This window comes from Puntigrus tetrazona, chromosome 15 (genome assembly GCF_018831695.1).
Source record: "Puntigrus tetrazona isolate hp1 chromosome 15, ASM1883169v1, whole genome shotgun sequence".
NCBI lineage: Eukaryota > Metazoa > Chordata > Actinopteri > Cypriniformes > Cyprinidae > Puntigrus > Puntigrus tetrazona.
Window position 1 is genome coordinate 12,290,608 of NC_056713.1, and position 21,142 is coordinate 12,311,749.

At 42.1% G+C, this 21,142-nt stretch overlaps 1 protein-coding gene across 1 annotated transcript; it reads right to left on the reverse strand.

Moving 5' to 3' along the window:
- Window positions 1-1,389: 1,389 nt before the first annotated feature.
- LOC122359154 (alpha-2-macroglobulin-like protein 1) lies at window positions 1,390-20,335 on the reverse strand. The gene is made up of 35 exons (XM_043259374.1): window positions 20,175-20,335; window positions 19,862-20,042; window positions 19,545-19,695; window positions 19,395-19,447; window positions 19,144-19,164; window positions 18,869-19,037; window positions 17,321-17,405; window positions 17,130-17,241; window positions 16,937-17,057; window positions 16,742-16,851; window positions 9,780-9,932; window positions 9,291-9,506; window positions 9,003-9,212; window positions 8,517-8,666; window positions 8,234-8,422; window positions 8,031-8,127; window positions 7,429-7,581; window positions 6,680-6,770; window positions 6,357-6,582; window positions 6,160-6,286; window positions 5,965-6,086; window positions 5,773-5,824; window positions 5,587-5,670; window positions 5,311-5,487; window positions 5,147-5,222; window positions 4,896-5,052; window positions 4,651-4,725; window positions 4,409-4,568; window positions 4,134-4,327; window positions 3,842-4,054; window positions 3,636-3,757; window positions 3,447-3,537; window positions 3,303-3,365; window positions 3,065-3,170; window positions 1,390-2,980 (listed from the first exon to the last, which is right to left on the reverse strand). The coding sequence occupies exons 1-35, from the start codon at window positions 20,261-20,263 to the stop codon at window positions 2,940-2,942; spliced, it is 4,437 nt and encodes a 1,478-aa protein (XP_043115309.1). The 5' UTR covers window positions 20,264-20,335; the 3' UTR covers window positions 1,390-2,939.
- Between the last annotated feature and the right edge of the window lie 807 nt (window positions 20,336-21,142).

The following is a 21,142-nucleotide window of genomic DNA, read 5'->3' on the forward strand; positions in this document are numbered from 1 at the left end:
TGCTTATCACTCTTTAGCTCCGCCCACACGGCACTAAAACTAACTAACTGACTAAAGACTTTTTCGAACATATGACACATGTAGTAGTACTCTAAAAATTGGGGGGTGCCCTCCTGATGATGAAAATGACGTAATACGCGGACCTGTTGGACAACCTTTCACAACAGGATTTGTAAGGAGCTGAATCAAAACCTGTAAATGCAATAAGACTAATCTGCGAAGGGATATCCAAAAGGATTTCAAAAAGATGTTGCTTTTATGACACCCACCTCACCTCTGCTCTTCCTGCTTCCCCTCCTTCTGCCCAAAAAACTTGTCATTATATGTCATGTGTCTTGTGAACCTATTGTTCTTCACTCTCATGTTTGGTCTCATTTGAAAGGTCTCAGTGCGACTGGTAAATTGGTCTCAATTTCACAGTAATCACTTATATTATGGAAAAGATTAAGAACTTGATAGAACAGTGTTCTGTGGAAAAGGGGGTGTGTCCTCCTTTTAGGTCTCTGAAAGTGTTCCAGCCAGGTGTGACACTGGAGCACGGGAACCTAAACACCAAAAGGTTTATACAACTAAATTTGAGATCTCTTTGTCCGGCCTGAGTATATAAGGAAAGTGACAAAACACAAAAAGGCGCGATTCTGTAGCCAGATCGGCCCGTAGTGTGGTGTGTGTCTCCATACACCATACTATGTACTTTTTTAAGACCAGGTATAATGACCTTTTAAGTTTGTTTTATTTTGTTTAGTTATTTTTGTACTGCTGATTGATACAGATGTGCAAATGTCTATAAATTATACCAATTTGGAACCTATTCTTGCCTGGCAAAATAAACATTAATCTTGGTTAACTTATAATGTTGTCTGAAATAACTTTTCTAGTAGGTTAGTGACTTCTGAGGTTTTCCGCAATTGTTGGCATGCTAGGGTGAGTCAGATCAACGATCAATGGATGGAGCCGGGGGCACGTTTTTGAGATCTTGACTTCTTGCCACCAAACTGGCTTAGCATGCTATAACGCATAAAAAATTACTCTTTTTGAGTCTATTGAGGAAATGGCTGCATTAAGGTAAGCGATCTATAGGGTAGCCTCTGACTAAGACTTGGACTAGCCCAGATGTGTCGTGAGTCTGTTCTGGCCAAACAAGGTCTCTAAGCGACCCAGACTCCTAACAAACGATAAGTTAAAACTAGGAAGTATTATAGTTAATTAATGATCCAAATTTAATCACAACTAGAGGGATCAGCAGTTACATTTAAATAAATATAACTAAAATCACGATTGGATTGGAGTCAGATAAAATTATGAATAAAGTCAGTACTACAATTGGAAATGCAAAAGATTAATAAATATCAGTGATTTTTAACAAGACGCAAAGAAAAGACCCCGCTCTGCAGCAAAAAAGGGGAACCCTTACAGATTTATTTTGAAATAAATGCAGCTAGAGTAAAGTAACAAATTTACATGCAGCCACAGAGAACTGAAGACATGTACAAACATATCTGATTGCATTTTAGAAAATATTTTGCGTTCCATGGCATCTGGACCAAGGTAGGAACTCTCTGTAGAAGTTTTCATATCCCGCTGCCTTGCTTCTTCAGAGCAGTATGTACTTCCTCGGTTGACTCCAGAAGATGATCATCTTCAGAAAGTGACTTTCTGAATGTGCGCCATCCTCCAATAACTCTCTGTTTAGTGTCTGTATCGACTGGTATCACCCAAACCTTACCAGGCGGCTTGACACAACATTGGGTTTGATGCTAGGTTTTGCTGTAGGTGGTGGATTTTGGCCAGACCCTAAATTTCTTCAGCCTCCAGGCTTTACGACTAGAGTGTGTAAATTAAAGCGGGCTTGTTATTGTTTCCCATCTGTTGCGATAATTGGTATCTTGCACTGGCAATGTCCTTTTAAACGGGCGATCAATGGAGATCAGCCTTTGAAATGCATATATTGCTTGTGTCAGTAAAGTCAGCATTTTTATTCCAATCAGCCTTCCTGAAATTTCAGCAGGGCTCCTCCACAGATTTGAGTGTTGGAATGTGCAGGCCAAAATGGATGACAATGTGTTGCCTGTGTTGGAGCAACTATGAGGTAAAGTGCCTTTTATGAGTTCCTTGCGAGTTTGCAGGTGGGGAAAACAAAATGATTTGTACATACAACAATGTGTTTGACTAACCAGACTGATCGGTTAATATCATACACCTGCGTTATTTTTGTTTGGGGTGTTCGGTAAGTTCTATCATGAATAAACCATTCAACGCGACCAGTCAGGTTGTTAACTTATGACTACGCTTTTAAGCACATGGTTGAGGTTCACTATCAAAAATGCCAATGTGAACGCTATAAGCAGACCAGGACCAAATATAGAATTTTCCTTTTTGGTCTAAACCAAATGAACCAAACAAACCAGACCTCAAGTGTAAACACACCCGAAGTCAGTTTGTACATGTGTTTATGCATGTTCTCTGAATCATAAGATATTGACCACACTTCGTCTTCCTCTGTCTTGTGGATTACTACATACAACGCCTAATATTTGATAAAATCTTATGGGTACATGCCATATTTAGTAGATTTTATTTTATTTTCATTTATATAAAGACATCTGTTAATAATAGAGAATAGGTAAACAGTAATCAAGCATTTATATTTGGTATATAATATAGTATTACTGCATGTTAACTAATAAGCATACTTCTCAAATATAATGAAGCCTATATGAGCAAAAGATTACTTGCATCTCAATTTTAATGTTAATTATAATGATGAAACACACATAAAGAGACCTATACTTGTATAAAACAATTGGTAACCTATAATGAAAATAAATTTAAGTTATTTCAACTTTAAAATTATTTGTGTAAATCCAATATAATAGTCTAGATATATATATATATTGATTTTGTGTGAATATGTGTTGTTTATCCTGCAGCGTCACACCTCAGACACAGTGATTCGTGTATTCTGCTTCAGACCGCTCACCTGCAAACAATGTTAGAAAAGCTGCAAAGGTGCCGAGACTTAAATGTGTGTAAAATAATTCAGTGCTGAGTAATATACACTTACTTGTCTGGTAGTAATCGTAGACTTTTATAACCGCTGGCTTAAGGTTTTCAACTAAGAAGATCTTCTTAATATATAGTGTTTGGAGGAAAGGCATATTCTTTTGAATCTGTAAAACACATACACGATTTATTCATGTATTGGTGTTTTATGCAATTAGGTTTTAAAACAAAATATATGGTTAACTGTCATTTTAATCACACCAGTTGTGATTGTAAACTGTACATATTATAATTCCCACCTCTTGAAGATATATGATCACGTGGTTGTCGTTGGATTCAACACGATGTCCTGCTTTCTTTAACTGTGGAAGAACATATTTTTTATTTTACTTTTTTTTTTTACTTAAAACAAGTTCGTTGGATGCTGATTTAAACTGACTTACTGTGTCCAGGGAAAAGGGCTCCATTTTAAAACCAGACAAGAGTTTCACATCTACAATGATCATGTTAGAACTTTCTTCTTTCCCAGTATATCTAAACAGTTAAAAAAAATGACACAAATATATTAATGCAATAATAAACTAAGGAATTAAATCCTAACACTAAGGATTTACATCAAATTCTGCGCTTACATAACGTTTAATATGACATCTAGAATTTGTCCCGTCCCGCTCTGACATATTCCTCCAGTCCTAACAAAGATTTGTAATGAATTAGATTCCTTGGGAGTTGGGATATTGTAGAAAAGAGACATCTAGAAGAGAGCCACAGAACATTAAGACACCTCTTTCAACTATTATCATAATGTGATTTTAATTTATTTTGCTGCACTACAGACCTGCACAGACACACATGTCGAGCCCTTCACTTCAATGCTGTATTTGGCAGGAACGTTCTGCAGCTGTTTCTCCTGGTACAGTAACTTGTTGTCCTGATTGACATCAAAGTGGTGAGTGTCTTCTGCTGACTGTACAGTCACTGTGCTGGAGCCGTCAGAGCTGAACACTTTGGTGGCGTACAAAGACAGAGCCTGAAGAGCCACCACTGTGTCCTGAGAAATAAATGTGTTCAGTAATGTGACTTTTAGCCATTATTCCGCAGTCATGTGTTAGATGAGTAGTTTGAGGCACCTGTGTTGAGGAGAATCCTCCATAGGCATTCTGCTGCTTCACAAGCCAGCTGACAATCCTGTTAGCAAAGCCCAGATCAGCTGTAGTGAGTGAATCTGCAGTGAGAGAAGCTAGCAGCACATATGAGCTGATCTCCACTGCCAGAGAATCAGAGTCATCAGCAGATGCAGACTGAGACCAGTGGAGATGAGAGCCTTAAAAAAGATTTGGGAACCATTTTAAACGACATCTTCAGTTTAAAGTGTGACAAGCACAGTTTAATTCAGAGCTCTTACCTTCTGAAATCCCAGTGTCCATGAGCTTTTTTAGAAGATAGTCACGAGTCACTTGGTCTTTAGCCAGACTGAAAGTGTAGGTGAGCAAAGCAGTCGTGTACGTGTTTTGGATATCAACAAAGCGCTTTAAATAAGACAGAGCTTTACTCACAGCAGGATCCTACAACAAAAACAGTGTAAGTGACAAATATGTGAGAACCTTAGAACAGTTCTGTGTTTGAAAACATGTAGACCGTACTGACCGCAACTGATGTGTTCAGCTCAAGTAGTGATGCAGTTATATAGGCAGTGATGGTCACACTGTCACTTACACCCCCCTGAAAGTTTGAAAACAACTGAACAATTTGTATCTCAAATAAACAAATAAATAAATATTTTTTATATAGAATGTTTAGATATTTGTAGTGGTAAACTGATTACAATATCATATTTTTTCAAACAAATGTTCATTGATTTATATTAAAATGTACCATGTAATATGTTGTACCTTCATTCTGTTATTAAAAAGCTTTCCCTTGGTCTCATATAAACCATCTGGTCTTTGGTGGCGTATCAGCCATTGCTTTGAGTTCTGAATTTTTTGGGGGTCAATGAAGATGTAATGCTGTGCTTTCCCAAAAGTTCTCAGCACAAACGCAGTCAGCCTGTTAGTTGAATTCAGTTTAATGCTTTTATTCAGACTCATCTGAATATTTGTCAAGTGCAATGTTTATTATATGAGGTTAAAACAGTTCATACCATGTATTTCCTTCTCCCTTTCCAAATGTAGTATATGATCCATCCGAATTTTCATAGTTGAGTTGCTTTTGATACCCTGTTCGATATTTTGTGTTAGACTTTTGCTCATATAGTTCCTTAAATGTACTGAAAACCATTTTAAGCAGAACTGAGTTTCATCTCACCACTCTTAAGGAAGCCGGTGGCTCTCTCTCGGATAGCTGGGGTGAGCTGCCCTGTGTTTTCCAGATACTGCAGAATGTAAATATTGGGAGAAAGAATAGCAATATTTTGTTCTCCACAGCCGTACGGCATCTGTAGTAATCCGTCAAGATTCTTTATAGCAAGACCCAATACGTCTCCTACAAGAGGACATGTGATTATACATTGCTACATCGGAAATATACGTACTGATGTTTATATTTAATGTGTGTGTGTTCTTTTGTTTTGTTTCGTTTTACCAAGCACTGAAACAGTAGCTCTTCCTGATCCCTCTATCACATTTTGGGGAAATGCCAGCTGTACTTCCTCCAAGAGGTTTTGTCCTGTAAATGGAGGCACAAAAGCAGTTCATAAATAACATTAAAACCAGTGTGTTCTAAATGTTCTAGAAACATTTTTATGGCACAAAATTTCACAACAATTACCTTTGGAACAAAGCAGCCAGCTGTGGCTATTAGTCATTTCAATTCCTTCAGCCTGAGGGACACAGGTTGAGGTTAGCACAATTTATCCTTTTTTAATAATTGTTTGGAAAAATTGTTCAGTAAAGGTAAAGTTTTAGATAATACAACTTTCAATAATACATTGTATTTATTGTATAATATGTTTTTACCTACATGTACACGCAGACTTCGGGTGACTGTGTCAATGCGTCCTCTCTCTGGCACACTCACAATCTCGTTGTCACACACAGTCTGGGACGCCTCTGCCTCTGCACTGACTGTAATATTCAAGACTCCTACAAACAAAAGACATGAACGTGAAGATACAACAGAGACTGAGAAACAATGATTCAGACCAGAAAAACTCACCAAGAACAGAAGGAGTGAGGATCCATTTAAAGGTTTTTCTTTCATTAGCACACAGACAGGATGAATACTGATCATCAGAGGAGGCTTTGAGAGTGTACTCTGAAGAAGGAGCTGGAGTCACTTTAACCTGTCAGTTAAACACACATGATTAGTAGCGTATTTGATATGATTGGATAAGACTGAGTCTGAAGTCTCACCATGATGCACTTGGACAGATAGTTGAAGACAGTGGCCTTCAGCTCAAAGATCTCCCCACGGATGATGGAGTAAGGCAGAGAGAGCTCCAGGAAGAAGGGCTGGAAAACTGTCAGCTGAGCAGGAGGAGCCAGACCCAGACCTTTAGAGGACAGACAGAAGACCTCTGTCTCCCAAGAGGTGATGGTGTCAGGAACCGTGACCGGAACCTGAGCTGATCCAGAGTCCCTGAGGAGAAATTTACATTTATTATCATGACATTTACCAAAGAGCACCAAAATATTTGGTGGGTAATTAGTGTGTAGCACCTTTAGACTTCACTCACCCAACCTCAACAAGTTCCCAGATCCACGTTTCTGGGAAGAATGTGCGTATGGTTTCTTCGGGAATGAGTGGTGTGTTCTCAGTTCTTGTACCTGGGATTGTTGCAGATCCATGAAATTGATTATTGACCAAAACAACAACAAAAAAATAGAACAAATGATTATTTCTTTATTACAAATGTTGCTGTATTTTACAAAAAAACAATACTAATATGTATGTATGTCTTAATTTATGCTTTCTAAATGTGGAAAACTGCTGGGAGAATCTTAAGAATATTATTAATTGACAACAGATTCTATTGTCATACTATTCTCATTACAATTTTGGGAAGATATCAGACATCAGACTATATATATTAATGTAATTAAAATGATGTCCTTTTAATTTTACAATTGCCCCAAATGGCAAGTAACACTGTTTGATATACTAGTAAGTTTTTTTTATGTTTGGCACATGTTAAATTTTGCTAAATGTAATTACTAACAACGTAATTAGTGACATTGTAGTGTTGGAAATTATCATCGATATAAGATTGTTTCTTAATGCACCCCAGTATAGGGGAAGGTACAGTGGTTCAAACAGCATGCAGATAGATATTTCTGCTCTTTAATTTTCCAAATGTAATAGGATTGGTTCATGAATCGTTCAGTTTGTAATGCGTACCAAATTGAAAGCCTCATACCAAATGGTTCAGTATGAATATGTGTATTGTTACACCCCTAACAAATAGGGAGAAATCAAATTCCTGACCTCCTACAACCACAGCTCCTCCAGCAAAACCTTCCCGACCCACTGGACCTATTGGACCCATTGGACCAACTGGACCTGGTATACCTGGCTTGCCTATAGTTCTTGGCCTAGCACCTAAATATGTGTGTCGGCAACCATAATGGAAACCATAACCTGGAATTAAACAGAACATATATATATATATATATATATATATATATATATATATATATATATATATATATATACACACACATTTTTATTTAATACTGCCATTCTGAAAAAAATTGAAGATACCTGCATGTTTACCGCAAGACAAATTAGGTACCTTGAACTTCAAATTCAAAAGTTTTCACAAATAAGGGCCACACAAAGTATTTAGAACTAAGACTTCCTTAACATTTGAAGGGGGTTAGTTTAATAATTGAAGCAATTTTTTGGTCTTGTGGACTATATTTAAACATCTTTTATGTAAAATATCTTACTTTTAAATATTTTGTATGCTATCTCTTATTTTGCTCAAATATTCACATTTTTACAGGTTCTGCAAGGGGTTTCCAAACATTTGCATGTCTCTGTATGTATAAAGAGAGAGAGGTAGAGAAAATAAACAGATGTCTTACCGTCACACATTTCCGCTCTGTGATAAACCACATCTTTGACTTTAATACAGGACGGCATTCTAATGATTAAATTTGTTGCCACCTTCAATCCCATGTTCTTATTCAGATGACAATATAAAAAATAGAGACAGCATATTGTCTTTTTGCTCTAATCATTAATCGCAATAAACATTCACAAAACCCAAAAGATTTTAAATACTTACTCTGAATGTATTATAGACAGCATCTGCGGTCTTCACTGAATCAAAAGTGTAAGGGGAGAGCTGTCTATATGATCTATAGGGCAGTGAAGGAGAGACAGACCAAGGAATTCTTATGGTTCTAACATTAAAGCAATCCTCTTCATCTTCAATTTCATATGGAAAATGCCTGACTGGCAACAGATTAAAGATCTACATAAGAATAGCAGAAATACAGTGATTTTGTTATTTCATTACGAAAAGCATCATTGTGAAAAATTGAAGAGAGATCTGAAATATAAATTACTTTGTCAGCATCCAGATGTTTTCCGGACTCCATGATCCGGACGCTCCGATCTACAGCACTGAGGCCGCACAGTGACCCAGGCTGAGCTGAGATCTGAAGTGTGTTTTCTTCACCAGGAACAGCTGAAGTTGGAGAAAACTGAAGTGACATCTGTGACACACAGTGGTGCAATTTTTAATTTTAAAACAAAATAATTTAAAACAGAAGTATTTCAACCAATCGCTACTACATACTTTCACTGGTTATGCAGTGGCACCTTTGGTCTTGACACTAGGCTGATGATTTTGTACATTATAATGGATTCATTTTATAATTAAAACAATAATATATAGATACATTTTAGAAGTATTTCAACATATCATGTCCATATTTATTTCTTGATTATCTATGTAATACGTGGAATAGCAGGTAGTCAATATATAAAATATATTCATTATCTTTGACATACAAGCAATCACCATACTGTAATGAACTTAACCAGCATACCTTTTCAAGACATTTCTCAATTTGAAATGTTCTGGAAGCAGCTAGTACAGTCTCACTGGGCAGCACACAGTATGCAAGAAACTCCATTTTAGGAGCCATCTGTGTACGAACAAGGACTTTAAACATCACTTCTCCCTCCACTTCTCCATCAGAGCCCTTCACCTCGACATTCTTATAGCCATGGTGGACTATCTCTTCTCTAGAGGAAATCTGAAAAAAATGAAAAGCTCAGTGAATTAAGGTGAATGAAAAAATAGCTGTGCAGTGTTCATCTTAAAGTTCACCCACCAGGTAGACTATAGTAACAGAACCACTTTCAACAGTCTCTCCAGCAATAGTGTACCCCACGGTTACTGAGATCTCCTCCTCGCACTTCAGTGGTTCCTCTAGAGCCTTTATAACCAGTTGACTCCTTTTTTCTGGGCTTTCTTTGGGTTTTATTTGCAGAGTTTTGTGTGTAGGTTCAAAAAGGTATGGAATACCATTGTTTGATGAAGCGTATGCCTGTCAGAAGCAGATTAATAACACACGGTCAGAACAATTAGCTGACTAACTGACTAAAATAATTGCAGAAATGAAATAAACGTTTTAAGGATTTGCACAGTTGATTGAATATCACCATTGCAACCGTAAGTGAAGAATTTATTTCAGCAATACTATGTTTGAATTAATCTATTATAGATCGTTTGGAATGGAAAGCATCTGCTAACACACACACACACACACACACACACACACACACACACACACACACACACACACAAACGAAAAGCTTACCGATAATTGAATATTTGTACTTTTCTCAAGGGATGTATTAATCGTGAAATTGGCCACCCCATTGATGTCTGTGATAAGTTCTTGAGGCAGGCCATGGTGAACAACAACTTTAAAGGAAGGAAATGGGGTTCCTTTGAAGAACTCAACTTTAACCTGTGAAAAACCAAAACTATATCAAGACGTGTTTTTACACTGCATTGCTCTAGGACCTTAGTTCTAGGAACTAGCCAGCAGATTTGTTCATAGAGAATCAATTTCCCCCTTGGGTGGTTTTCCTGATTGCATTGCACCAACAGCAGGAACTCTGAGGCAGCTGACAGCAACATCTTTATTCGCTGCATTTACAAACATCAAGAACTGGTGAATGGAGAATACTGCGTTTGGAGCTATTTTGTTGTTTGTCATGGGTTTTTCTGAGATAGAATGTAATCGTGAATGTATGTGCATGAAAATCGGACTGAATCTATCATGACAACTTAAAGTGTTATCATCAAGGCTGAGAAAAGAATGGGTAAATGCTCTTATAATACAATGCTTATAATTGTTTTTCAGGTTTGTGGAGTAAATATTTTACACGGTCTTTTAAAAATGCTGGGTACACTTATGTCACTGGTAGTTCTCATAGACATTACTCTGAAGTAGTAGATAAATGAGTTCTCCCAAATTGAGTTCCTAGGACTAAATATGTTCCTAGTTCCAGCGGTGCAAATTTCCGCCAATAGTTCCCTTTCAGTCGGTCACTCCGAGTCACGTCGGATGACCGACGAATTGGGATCTCGCTTCGAGAGACCAATCTACTTCGAGTGTATCTAAACAAGCCAATTGAAGATTGGCATGCGCTAATCGCATCCAGCTGCCGCTGATCACAGCGCGTGTATAAATAAGCAGCGGGTGCAGCGCATATTCAGCTTTTCGCTTCGGAGCCGAGCGTGACTGTTCCGCTCCAAAGACGATCTACGAGTGTTGGAGTACGGCGTTTCAGCGGAGGTCGTTTTCCTGCGTCGAGTGGATTGCCACAATCAGGCTGCACTACCCCCCTGTTTGTGTGCAAAACGGCTATCCCCTGTTGCCGCAGCACTAAAAGAGCATTCGCGGGTGCGTCTTTTTAAAGACGACGTTACGTCTGGCAAACTCGACGCGTCTTGGAAGACAGCGTGGGTCTTGCTTCAGACGACGTACACCCGTGTGTTTCTGGATGCGGTTGTTACCTGGTGTTAGGTGATGGTCACAATCGTTGCCTCGTGTGCCTGGGCTTAGCACGCTGAGGTGGCGGTTGTGGATGAATCATTTCCTCTCGCGGGAGATGGTCATCTCGGAGTGATGGGCGGGCTCTGTCGCCTTGAAAAAGGAGGCGGAGCTTGTGTTTGCTCGACTTGGTTCTCATTCTGGCTGCAGACAGGTGGGCTCCATTTCGTTGTGACATAAAGCTTAAACTCTGCAACCAGTGGAGCTGCAAAGGGGCAGTCTGGACCTCACGTGGGGTATCAGCTGTACCCTCTTGGGCTCCCCCTGATGATCAGAAGTCAATCGCTGCATCGGAAGGTGAGCCAGACATTTCTGGAAGTGAAGATCCGGTTGCTCTGCGTCTACCAGGCGTTGAATGTACTGGATACAGATCTAGAAATGGTGGCTATGCTTGCCCAGGCCGTCGAGGTGATCGGGATCAAGTGGAAACCTCCACTGCTTCCCGGCCCTCGAGGCTGGACGATTGGTATTTAAGGGTGGCTTGCGCTGGTTCTCAGGGCCCCACCCTGGTACCTTTCTTCCCGGAAGTGCATGAGGAGCTTACTGGGATGTGGAAAGCACCTTTCACTGCCAGAAACTGCCCCAGTGGCTCCTCCTCCTTCACCACCCTTGACAGTGGCACAGCCAGGGAGTTACGGTGATCGCCCCCCCAGTGGAGCGGTCAGTTGGGATGCAGCTGTGTCCCAATGCCGTTTCCGCTTAGTGCGGTGATCCTGTGCTCCCCTCCGGGCCTGCAGGTACTCGTCGGCTCTGAACGGCAGTGCCTTGTGCGGCCTGTGGACAAGCTGCGTCTGCAGTACACGCTTTGGCGTTGTTGCAGGTTCATCAGGCCAAGGCACTGAAGGATCTGCACAGGGGTGGTCATGACCTGGAAGTTCTGAAAGAACTCTGTATCGTGATGGACCTCGCGCCACGAGCGACGAAGGTCACAACGCGGTCTCTGGGTTGTGCGATGGCCACTACGGTGGTCCAGAAACGCCATCTGTGGCTGTGTCTGGTCGCATGCGCGCGAGGTAGACAAGACACGCGTTCCTTGAATGCCCCCATGTCCCAGACCGGCCACTTCGGCGACGCAGTGGAGAACTTTGCCCAGCAGTTCTCCGCTGCCCAGAAGCAGACTGAGGTAAGAAACATCCTGCCTCGGCGTGCAGCTGCTGCCTTCACCCAGCCGCCGACGGCCCACCTCAGCCAGCTCGCCGAGGGTGCCCCTGCTGCCGCCACCACTCCCGTGCAGTCAACGCAGCAGCCCCATCTAGGCAGCACTGTGGAGCTGGCAGCAGGGCAGCCACCCAGCCTGTCCAGGCTCCTGCCAAACCTGGAGGAAAGCGCAGGTGCAAGAGGCCCTCAGATCCGGGGATGGAGGGAGCTGCTCTGCCGGGCAGAGAATGTTGCCGCTACCTAAAACCTCGACAAGGGCGGTTTCCTCTGTCTCTGGGTCCCCAGGGAGAGCGAGGAGTTGAGCGGGCCAGTTCCGCGCCACTCCACGCTCTCCTTGGGCTAATATGCAGCAGTGGGAAGACTGGGAGGACGAACCAACAGCCTACCCGCCTCACTTCTGCGGGGATGCAGGTAAGAGTTGCACACACTCAGACCCCGCCGGACCGGCCACGAGACGCCCGAGCCGGGTCCCTGCACTCCCCTCGCTGCCCCCCCATCGCCTGCACGTCGGTGGTTCTGCTCGAGCCGCTAGTTCGGTCTCTGGATGCCTGGTTGAATCTTCCCAGGCTATCCCGGTGGCTCCTGCGAACCCTTCGACTTCGGCTATATGATTCAGTTCATCCGGCGTCCCCCCAAGTTCAGTGGGATCCGCTATATGTCAGTGAACAATGCGTGTGCCCCTGTCTTGTGGGCGGAGATTGCTGTCCTTCTAGTGAAGGCACGATAAAGCCGCTTCCTCCAGCCGATATGAGGTCGGGGCTTACAGCCCATACTTCATAGTGCCCAAGAAAGGCGGTGGGTTATGACCAATCTTGGATCTGTGAGTCCTGAATCGAGCACTCCCGTTCAGGATGTTGACACAGAAACGCCTATTCAGTGCGTCCGTCCCCAGGATTGGTTGCAGCGATCGACCTGAAGGACACGTACTTTTCGTGTGTCGATTCTTCCATGCCACAGGCCATTCCTGAGGTTGGCGTTCGAAGGTCGAGCATATCAGTACAAGTCCTACCCTTCGGCTCTCCCTGTCGCCGCGCGTCTTCATGCAAGTCGCGGAAGCAGCCCTTGCTCCACTGAGAGAGTAAGGCGTTCGCATTCTCAACCAACTGGATGACTGGCTCAGTCCGGGCTCAGTTGTGCGAACACAGGGATCTGGTGCTACAGCACCTCAGCCAGTTGGGGTTTCAGGTCAACCAGGAGAAGAGCAAACTCTGTCCAACGCAGAGGATCTCTTTTCTTGGGATGGAGCTGGATTCGATCGATCAGATGGCACACCTCACAGAGGAGCGTGCCAATTCGGTGTTGAACTGCTTCAATATGTTCAAGAGCAGGATGGCGGTCCCACTGAAATATTTTCAGAGGCTCCTGGGGCATATGGCAGCCGCGTACAGTGATGCCGCTGGGACTAATCCATATGAGTCCGCTTCAACATTGGCTACACGATCGAGTCCGAGGTGGGTGTGGCAAAGTGGCACTCACCGGGTTCAAATAACACCGGCCTGCCGCCAAACATTCACCCGTGGTCAGACCTTCGTTCCTTCGGGCCGGAGTGCCCCTGGAGAAGGTCTCCAGGTATGCTGTGGTTTCACGGATGCCTCCACCACCGGCTGAGGGGCCACGTACAACGGGCATGCAGTGTCAGGGGTTTGGACGGGCCCTCAACTGCAATGGCACATCAACTGCCTAAAGTTGCTGGCAGTACATCTCGCCTAGGCAGTCTCGAGAACTGCCTTCGAGGCCAGCATGTACTAGTCCGCACAGACAACATACTGACCGTTGCGTACATCAACCAACAAGGTGGTCTACGCTCCGTCGTATGTCGCAACTAGCCCACCACCTCCTCCTCCTATGGAGTCGGAAGTTCTGAGGTCGCTTCCGCCATTCACATTCCAGGAGTGTGCAACCAGGCAGCCGACGAGCTGTCGCGAGCTGCACTACCCGGAGAATGGAGACTCCATCCCCGGGCGGTTCAGCTGATTGGGAACGTTTCCGAGCCACTCAGGTAGACCTGTTTGCCTCTCCAGAGACTTCCCATTGCCCACTGGCACACAGCTGGCTGCGGGCCTTTGCAAGTATGTATTTCCCCAGTGAGCCTTCTTGCACAGACACTGTGCAAGGTCAGGGAGGACTAGGAGCAGGTCTTGCTAGTAGCACCCTACTGGTGAAGACTTGGTTCCCAGAACTTGTGCTCCTCGCGACAGCCCCCCTTGGCCGATCCTCTGAGGAAGGATCTTCTGACTCAGAGATGGGGCACCCCTTGGCACCAGCGTCCAGACCTCTGGAAACTCCATGTCTGGTCCCTGGATGGGATGCGGAGGCTCTAGGTGACCTACCTCAAGAGGTAGTCGACACCATTTCTTCGGCTAGAGTGCCGTCCACGAGACAGGCCTATGCCTTGAAGTAGAGCCTGTTTCGTCGAGTGGTGTTCTTCTCAGGGTGAAGACCCCGGAATTGCCCTATCAGTCGTGCTTATCTTCTTGCAGCAAGGGTTGGAGCGAAGGCTGTCCCTCCACCCTTAAAGTCTACGTGGCTGCAATCGCTGCAAATCATGACCCCATAGATGGGAGGTCTGTGGGTAAGCATGGCCGGATTATCAGGTTCCTGAGGGAAGCCAGGAGGTTGAATCCTCCACGGCTCCCAACAGTACCCTCTTGGGACCTGTCTGTAGTGCTGACAGCACTGCAGTAGGCTCCGTTGAACCCTTGCCAGCAGTTGTGCTAAAGTTCTTTTATCTATGAAGACATTGCTCCTGCTCGCATTGGCCTCCATCAAGAGGGTAGGGGACCTGCAGGCTTTTTCGGTCGACGATCTTCGTGCCTACAGTTTGGGCTCGCGGATTCCCAGGTACCACTGAGGCCACGGCCCGGCTACGTGCCCAAGGTTCCCACCCCCTTCAGAGACCAGGTGGTGAACCTTCAAGCGCTGCCCCTGGAGGAGGCAGACCCAGCCCTGACGTTGCTTGTCCCGTCCGAGCACTCCGATGCTACGTTGACCGGACACAAAGCTTCAGGACCTCAGTCCAGCTCTCGTTTGTCACAGAGGCCGGCAGAAGGGGAGTGCCGCCTCCAAGCAGAGGATGGCTCACTGGATAGTGGACGCCATTACCCTAGCGTACCAAGCACAGGGTATGCCCTGCCCCCCCTTCAGGTTGCGGGCACACTCAGCAAGTGTTGCATCGTCCTGGGCGGTGGCTCGTGGCACCTTGCTGACAGATTGTAGAGCTGCGGGCTGGGCGACCCCCAACACGATTGCTAGATTCTATAGCCTACGTGTGGAACCGGTATCCTCCTGTGTTCTCACCTCAAACTGGTAGAAGCACTGAGAGGCCCGGTTTCGGGTCGGCTTGTTAACCGCTCCAGAGCGTCCATACAGTAGACCCTGTCGAGCTCCTCCATTCCCCTCGGCAGCCAGATGTTGCGGAGCATCCGGCGCCAGGCCCTCTCGATGAATCCGTGAGAACCGGTGAGGGCTGGGAGCCATGTAAAGTACCCCAAGAGGACTTTGTGTGTATTTCCACGGCATAGCCTTAGAGCCCCGTGTTTCCCCGGCAGACCTTCTGCCCGTCTAAGAGGGTTCAATCACCTCCAATTTTCCATATGCAAACTGAAATACTGTCCATATGCGTATTCGTTCCGAGACCTCCTACGGGAAGGCTGGACTTCCGCGACGCCCCTGTTCACTAGAACGTGGGGCGTTTCCCAGTGTTCCAGTCTTACGAATGGGTAGTGTTACAAAAGTAGCTGGCTTCTTGTGGTTGAGCCCCGGCCTACGCCGATAGACTGAGGGGGCTTGTGGGCTCCCACAGGACACTGGAAGAGCAGCGCGTCCATGGCGTTTTGGTAGGGATCCCAATTCGTCGGTCATCCGACGTGACTCGGAGTGACCGACTGAAAGGGAACGTCTCGGTTACGTATGTAACCCTCGTTCCCTGAAGAAGGGAACGGAGACGTCACGTCCCGTCGCCACGGTGCTGCACCTCTGCTGAAGGGGCCGGGTCACTAGCTCGGCTCCTCAGCGAAAACCTGAATATGCGCTGCACCCGCTGCTTATTTATACACGCGCTGTGATCAGCGGCAGCTGGATGCGATTAGCGCATGCCAATCTTCAATTGGCTTGTTTAGATACACTCGAAGTAGATTGGTCTCTCGAAGCGAGATCCCAATTCGTCGGTCATCCGACGTGACGTCTCCGTTCCCTTCTTCAGGGAACGAGGGTTACATACGTAACCGAGACGTTCTACACTGTAAAAAATGTATAACTAATTTAGTTCAACTCAACAAAACATTTTTAGGCAGCAGGTTAACAAGTTATTTCAAGTTGAATCAACTTTAGTTTTTTTACAGTGTAGGAACTATGCAAAGGTTCCTCTGGTGAAAAAGCATCTGAGGATATAAGGTACGCAAAGATAAAGATTACCAAAACAACAACTAATTTTCTTATTATGTTAAATATTTGAATTTGATCATATTTTATTTATTCTGACAACATGCAATCAACAATGTAATGCAGTTAATAATATTTGCAAATAATATTTGTAATTAAAATTGAATTGAGCAGTGCACCTTTGCTTGTATGACTGATCCTTTTTCAATGAAATCTGGCAGGTCAATAAATCTGATGCTACCAACAGTATAGGACAAAATCACGTTTTTAGTCCTGTCCATTGAGATGTCTGGAAAATGCAAAAAAGTTAAAAGGTGAAACACAAACCATCAAGTATTGAGCCATTTTGTTTTCATGCATGTTATAATACAAACCCGTCTCCTCCTCAGTTACTGATGCCATAAAATCAAGAAGCTCTTCCCTGTGATAAATATTAGATTTTTCGATAAAGACTGCCGTGAAAAAGCTCTCAGAGGCACAGCCAGTCTTATTCAGCTAGAGAGAGAAAAATCTGAAATAATTCCTAGTAGTTAATAACTAAAAAAGAGAAACTTTAGTCATACTTACTGCTGTAAACCAATTAACACAGAATGGAGTTTTATGTCGACGGGAATGAAATGGCATGGTTTTGCAGATTCCGAACTTCACACTACCCTGAACAGGCTGTCCATGGGTGTATCTGTTGAAGGTGTACCGTATATTAATTGATCTTCCTGCTTAACAACACATGCTCATATTTAATGTTCAAATCACCTCACCTGACACATAACCCCAGCTTTACTTCCTCTTCATTCGCTCTCACTATCTTTGGACTGTATAATTTCAATTCAAATTTTGGTAGAACTAAAACACAAAAGGAAGTTGTGATTAGCCATTTTAGTAAGGAAAACAAACCTTTCAAAACTCACTCAGAGTAACACGCTCTCTTCCTCTGTAGTACTTGTGGTTATCAAAGTATTTAAAAAGTAGCTGCAAAATGTTTTTCATGCAACATGTACATATTAAAATAACAAAATAAGATATCAAACGTTTTCTTCATTGTATGTAAGCTTAAAAATGTAAAATAATTAACATGTGATATGTCCACATGTGCTCTGATTATTTTCGCTGCATGTATAGCCTAATAAAATGAAATATGACATAAAGAACAACTTTTTTTGTTAAATGTCTGTTTTAATGAACAATAATAGACATTATAAAAGTTTAAGTATAAAGTATACAAGACAAAAAGCAAACAATTCTGTCAAATGCCACAAAGTTAGTGATGTCCTAAGATACAGTTAAATACAAATATAAAGTTATGAAACAATAAATTTGTGCTTAGCCAAACAATATGAAGATAATGAGAAAAGTTGTTGCTTTGGTCCATTGCTAAGTGCATTACAAACAACTCCACAATACACATACAGCGTGCTTTGTGCACAGCATTACCGGGAAAACAGCTATTTGTACTGCTCCAAAAGCAGCACCTAGTGGCAAAGAATGAGTTTGCATTTTCATTCAGACCAACACAAAACACCAACTAGTGAGAGGGCGATACGCTAATATTTAATTTTGACATCAACACAAAATGGCTTGGGATTTTTTTTTTTTAAATCTGTTTCAATTATTCAGAGTCAACTCAACTTTTTAAGAGATAACAACTTTATACACTGCGTTTTTAGATTTTACAGATTTTATTCACAGTTGTTGCACACTGCATGACATGATGAGTCTTAAAGCATACACACACACACACACACACACACACACATACACTCAGAGATACACTGTATAAACTCTATTATGGAAACTACAACAATGGCACACACACACACCTGCTATAGTGTACTGTTACTGTTAAAGTTACTTGTGTAACCCACGTTCCCTGCAGGAGGAAATGGAGATGTGACACCATGACGAACGAGTTGGGAATCTGAGTTTTTTTTCTTTAGAAAACTACTCCACTATATTCCAAAGCATGACATGCTTTATACTGCACTATATTTAATAAATAGGTTTGTTTTACCTTTAATACTTAAGGACATTAAAAAAGGCCTTCTTTGGACTTGACCGTGAAGCCTGTGCTGAAGTGGTCTCATTTAAACTGGAGATAGTTGACTCACCCTCCGAAAATTGATTATGCATTGCACCTGCTGCCTTTTTACACCAACGCTTGGCAGTCAGGTGGAAATATTGCATGCCAATGTGCGTTGGCTTGTTTAGTTTACACTTAGCAAGATTCCCATTTCATTGGTCACAATGTGAGCAACTAAAAGGAAACCTTTATTTTAAAGAGCATACTGTAAAAGGTAGCTAATACTTACCATACTCTTTAACTTGAATTTCTTTGGTAATTGTTTGTTTGCTAGTCTCGACAAAAAGCCTATAAAAACCAACAGGAGCTTCTGGATTCAGTGTGTGGGAAAGTTGCAGAATCTTGCCATGGGTTGATGTGGCATTAATCCACTGATTAATTCGATTGTTTTTATTGTCCTGTTTATATAAGAAGGTATTGAAGTCAAACAACAAGACAATATCAGGAACGTTTATACAGGAAAATGTGTCTGTGAAATGGGGAAAACAGAAAAAAATGTTTTACCTGCACTGTTATTAGTTTGTACTGTGGATGAAAACACATAACATTAGATCTGGTTTGCACAACACTCGCTGATCAGAAATTATTTATTTTTAACCCATGGTTGTTTACTCTGAGGTCCAAGTCTGAAAGTACATTTCAGGTAAACTTGTGCACATGTTTATGTGCAAACAAGGTCAATAAGGTCAGCTAAATATTATACCAATATCATACCATATTTACCTAAAATGAAAAACTTAAAAATTGCAACCTACTGTTTCATCAACTGGTTTAAAACGTTGGTCCACCGTGAAAATCCTGAACTGAACTGTAAAATTGATGAAGATGTAAAACATTAGGACCAGAAAAGCATGAAAACCAACAGTGATCAGAGTGCAAAGAGACTAAATACAAAGCAAAAATACCATTTTGTCCAGGATTGTAGATTTGTTTATCTGTCTGAATTATTGTATATGGATTATATGACATGAATTTGACTTTTCTCTTTTCAATCATTTGAGTGCTTTTCCCTTTAGTTTCCACTTGGATCTCTTGCACTGAATCAAATTCAGGAGCCTGTTGAATACATGCAGTTTACATGCAGTGAGCAAGATATATATATATATATATATTATTTTTTTTTTTTTTTCATATTTTTGATATTAAAATATTTAATTTGAAAACATTCTTTAATCATTCAAATAATTTTCATTCAATGAATAAAATACATGTAATAACAGGCCTGAAAGTCAAGGCAGCGGTGTAATTCCTTCTCTGTTCTCTCCTGTAGAAGTATTGTCTTCTGTTCATTGTAAACCAGAGAAATAGTAAGCTGCAGATTTTCTTCTGGTTTTAGAAGGCTTATACATAGTTTAGATTCAGAGCCTGATCTTATAACACCCGGAAATGTCACCAAGAACATCCTGCAAAAAGAAAGTGTATGTGCATCCCCGTTGTGTGAAATTACAGTTAGTCTGAGATAAGAGCATGGATACAAACACACATGAAAGAACATACAAATGAAGATAAAACCAAAAATAGGTTCTAACACTTACGGCTTAGAAGTTCCTTGGTTAAGAGAAATCAGTAAAACACATGTTATTAATATTCCTCTTTTGAGTAACGCAGGAAAAAAAGACATCATGAAGGGATGCAAAGAACAAGATGTGTGTACAAATGTCTAAACCTTTTATAAACACAGTTTTTTTTTGACTGGTCACTTGACCTCAGTGATGATTAACTGCAGATGCAACTCTGGTTTCCTGATGACATGAGTTAGGTATCTCACTATGGCTATGACCTGCCTACAGAAGTTATGAACCAAAAAGGTTTTGTAGTTAAAAGAACTAGATATAATGAGGTCTTTAGTGAAAGGAGATCGAAAATTAGAAACACTTTTAACAGTTCCAAGTTATGTGCACGCTTTGCAGCAATATGGGTCATTTCCCTTTTGCGTGTCTGTTCTTACAGTTTCTCCAGTAAAAGAGAGCATGCATGCAAAGTGCATTTTTGGACAAAAGCGACGCATTCCAGTTCTAAAACTCTCTCATTTACAACTGTCCCAAAGGAATAACCCATACAGTTGAGCCCTTAGCATCACACTTTAATGGTTGCTCAAAATTCTCTATAATCAGTTCACTTAATGTTGGGATGCAGTTTTGAAGACCAGGGTTGACGCTCCAAAAGATAAACTGTTTTGTTTTGAATTGGAGCACCTTTGAGTGTTTTGAGAGTTTGATCTGAAATAAGACTGAAACAATTTTGAAGGGATAAATGATCCTGTACATATCAGTGCTATTAAACTGAGACAACCGGATTCCTTCTAGAACTGACCCATGTTCATATGTTGTGGGGAGGTCAGTAAAAGTGAATTTGTCAATTTCATAATTGAGTGATGTAGTTGCAGATCTTGTCATGGTGATTTCTGTAAAATACAAATAGATGGTAAGTGTAAAACTTGCATTTTAATGAATTCATATCTGAAAAGACTCAATTGAAGACTTAATGCCTCACCTGTTCCTTC

Bases quoted from the DNA above. Each gene is read 5' to 3' on its own strand.
- LOC122359154 (XM_043259374.1), bottom strand. From the start codon at position 20,263: ATGATGTCTTTTTTTCCTGCGTTACTCAAAAGAGGAATATTAATAACA. The intron at 17,406-18,868 runs GTAAGTATTAGC...TTTGTGTTTTAG, and splicing joins AATTCAAGTTAAAGAGTATG to TTCTACCAAAATTTGAATTG. The intron at 4,055-4,133 runs GTGCCTCAAACT...TTTATTTCTCAG, and splicing joins GAGGATTCTCCTCAACACAG to GACACAGTGGTGGCTCTTCA.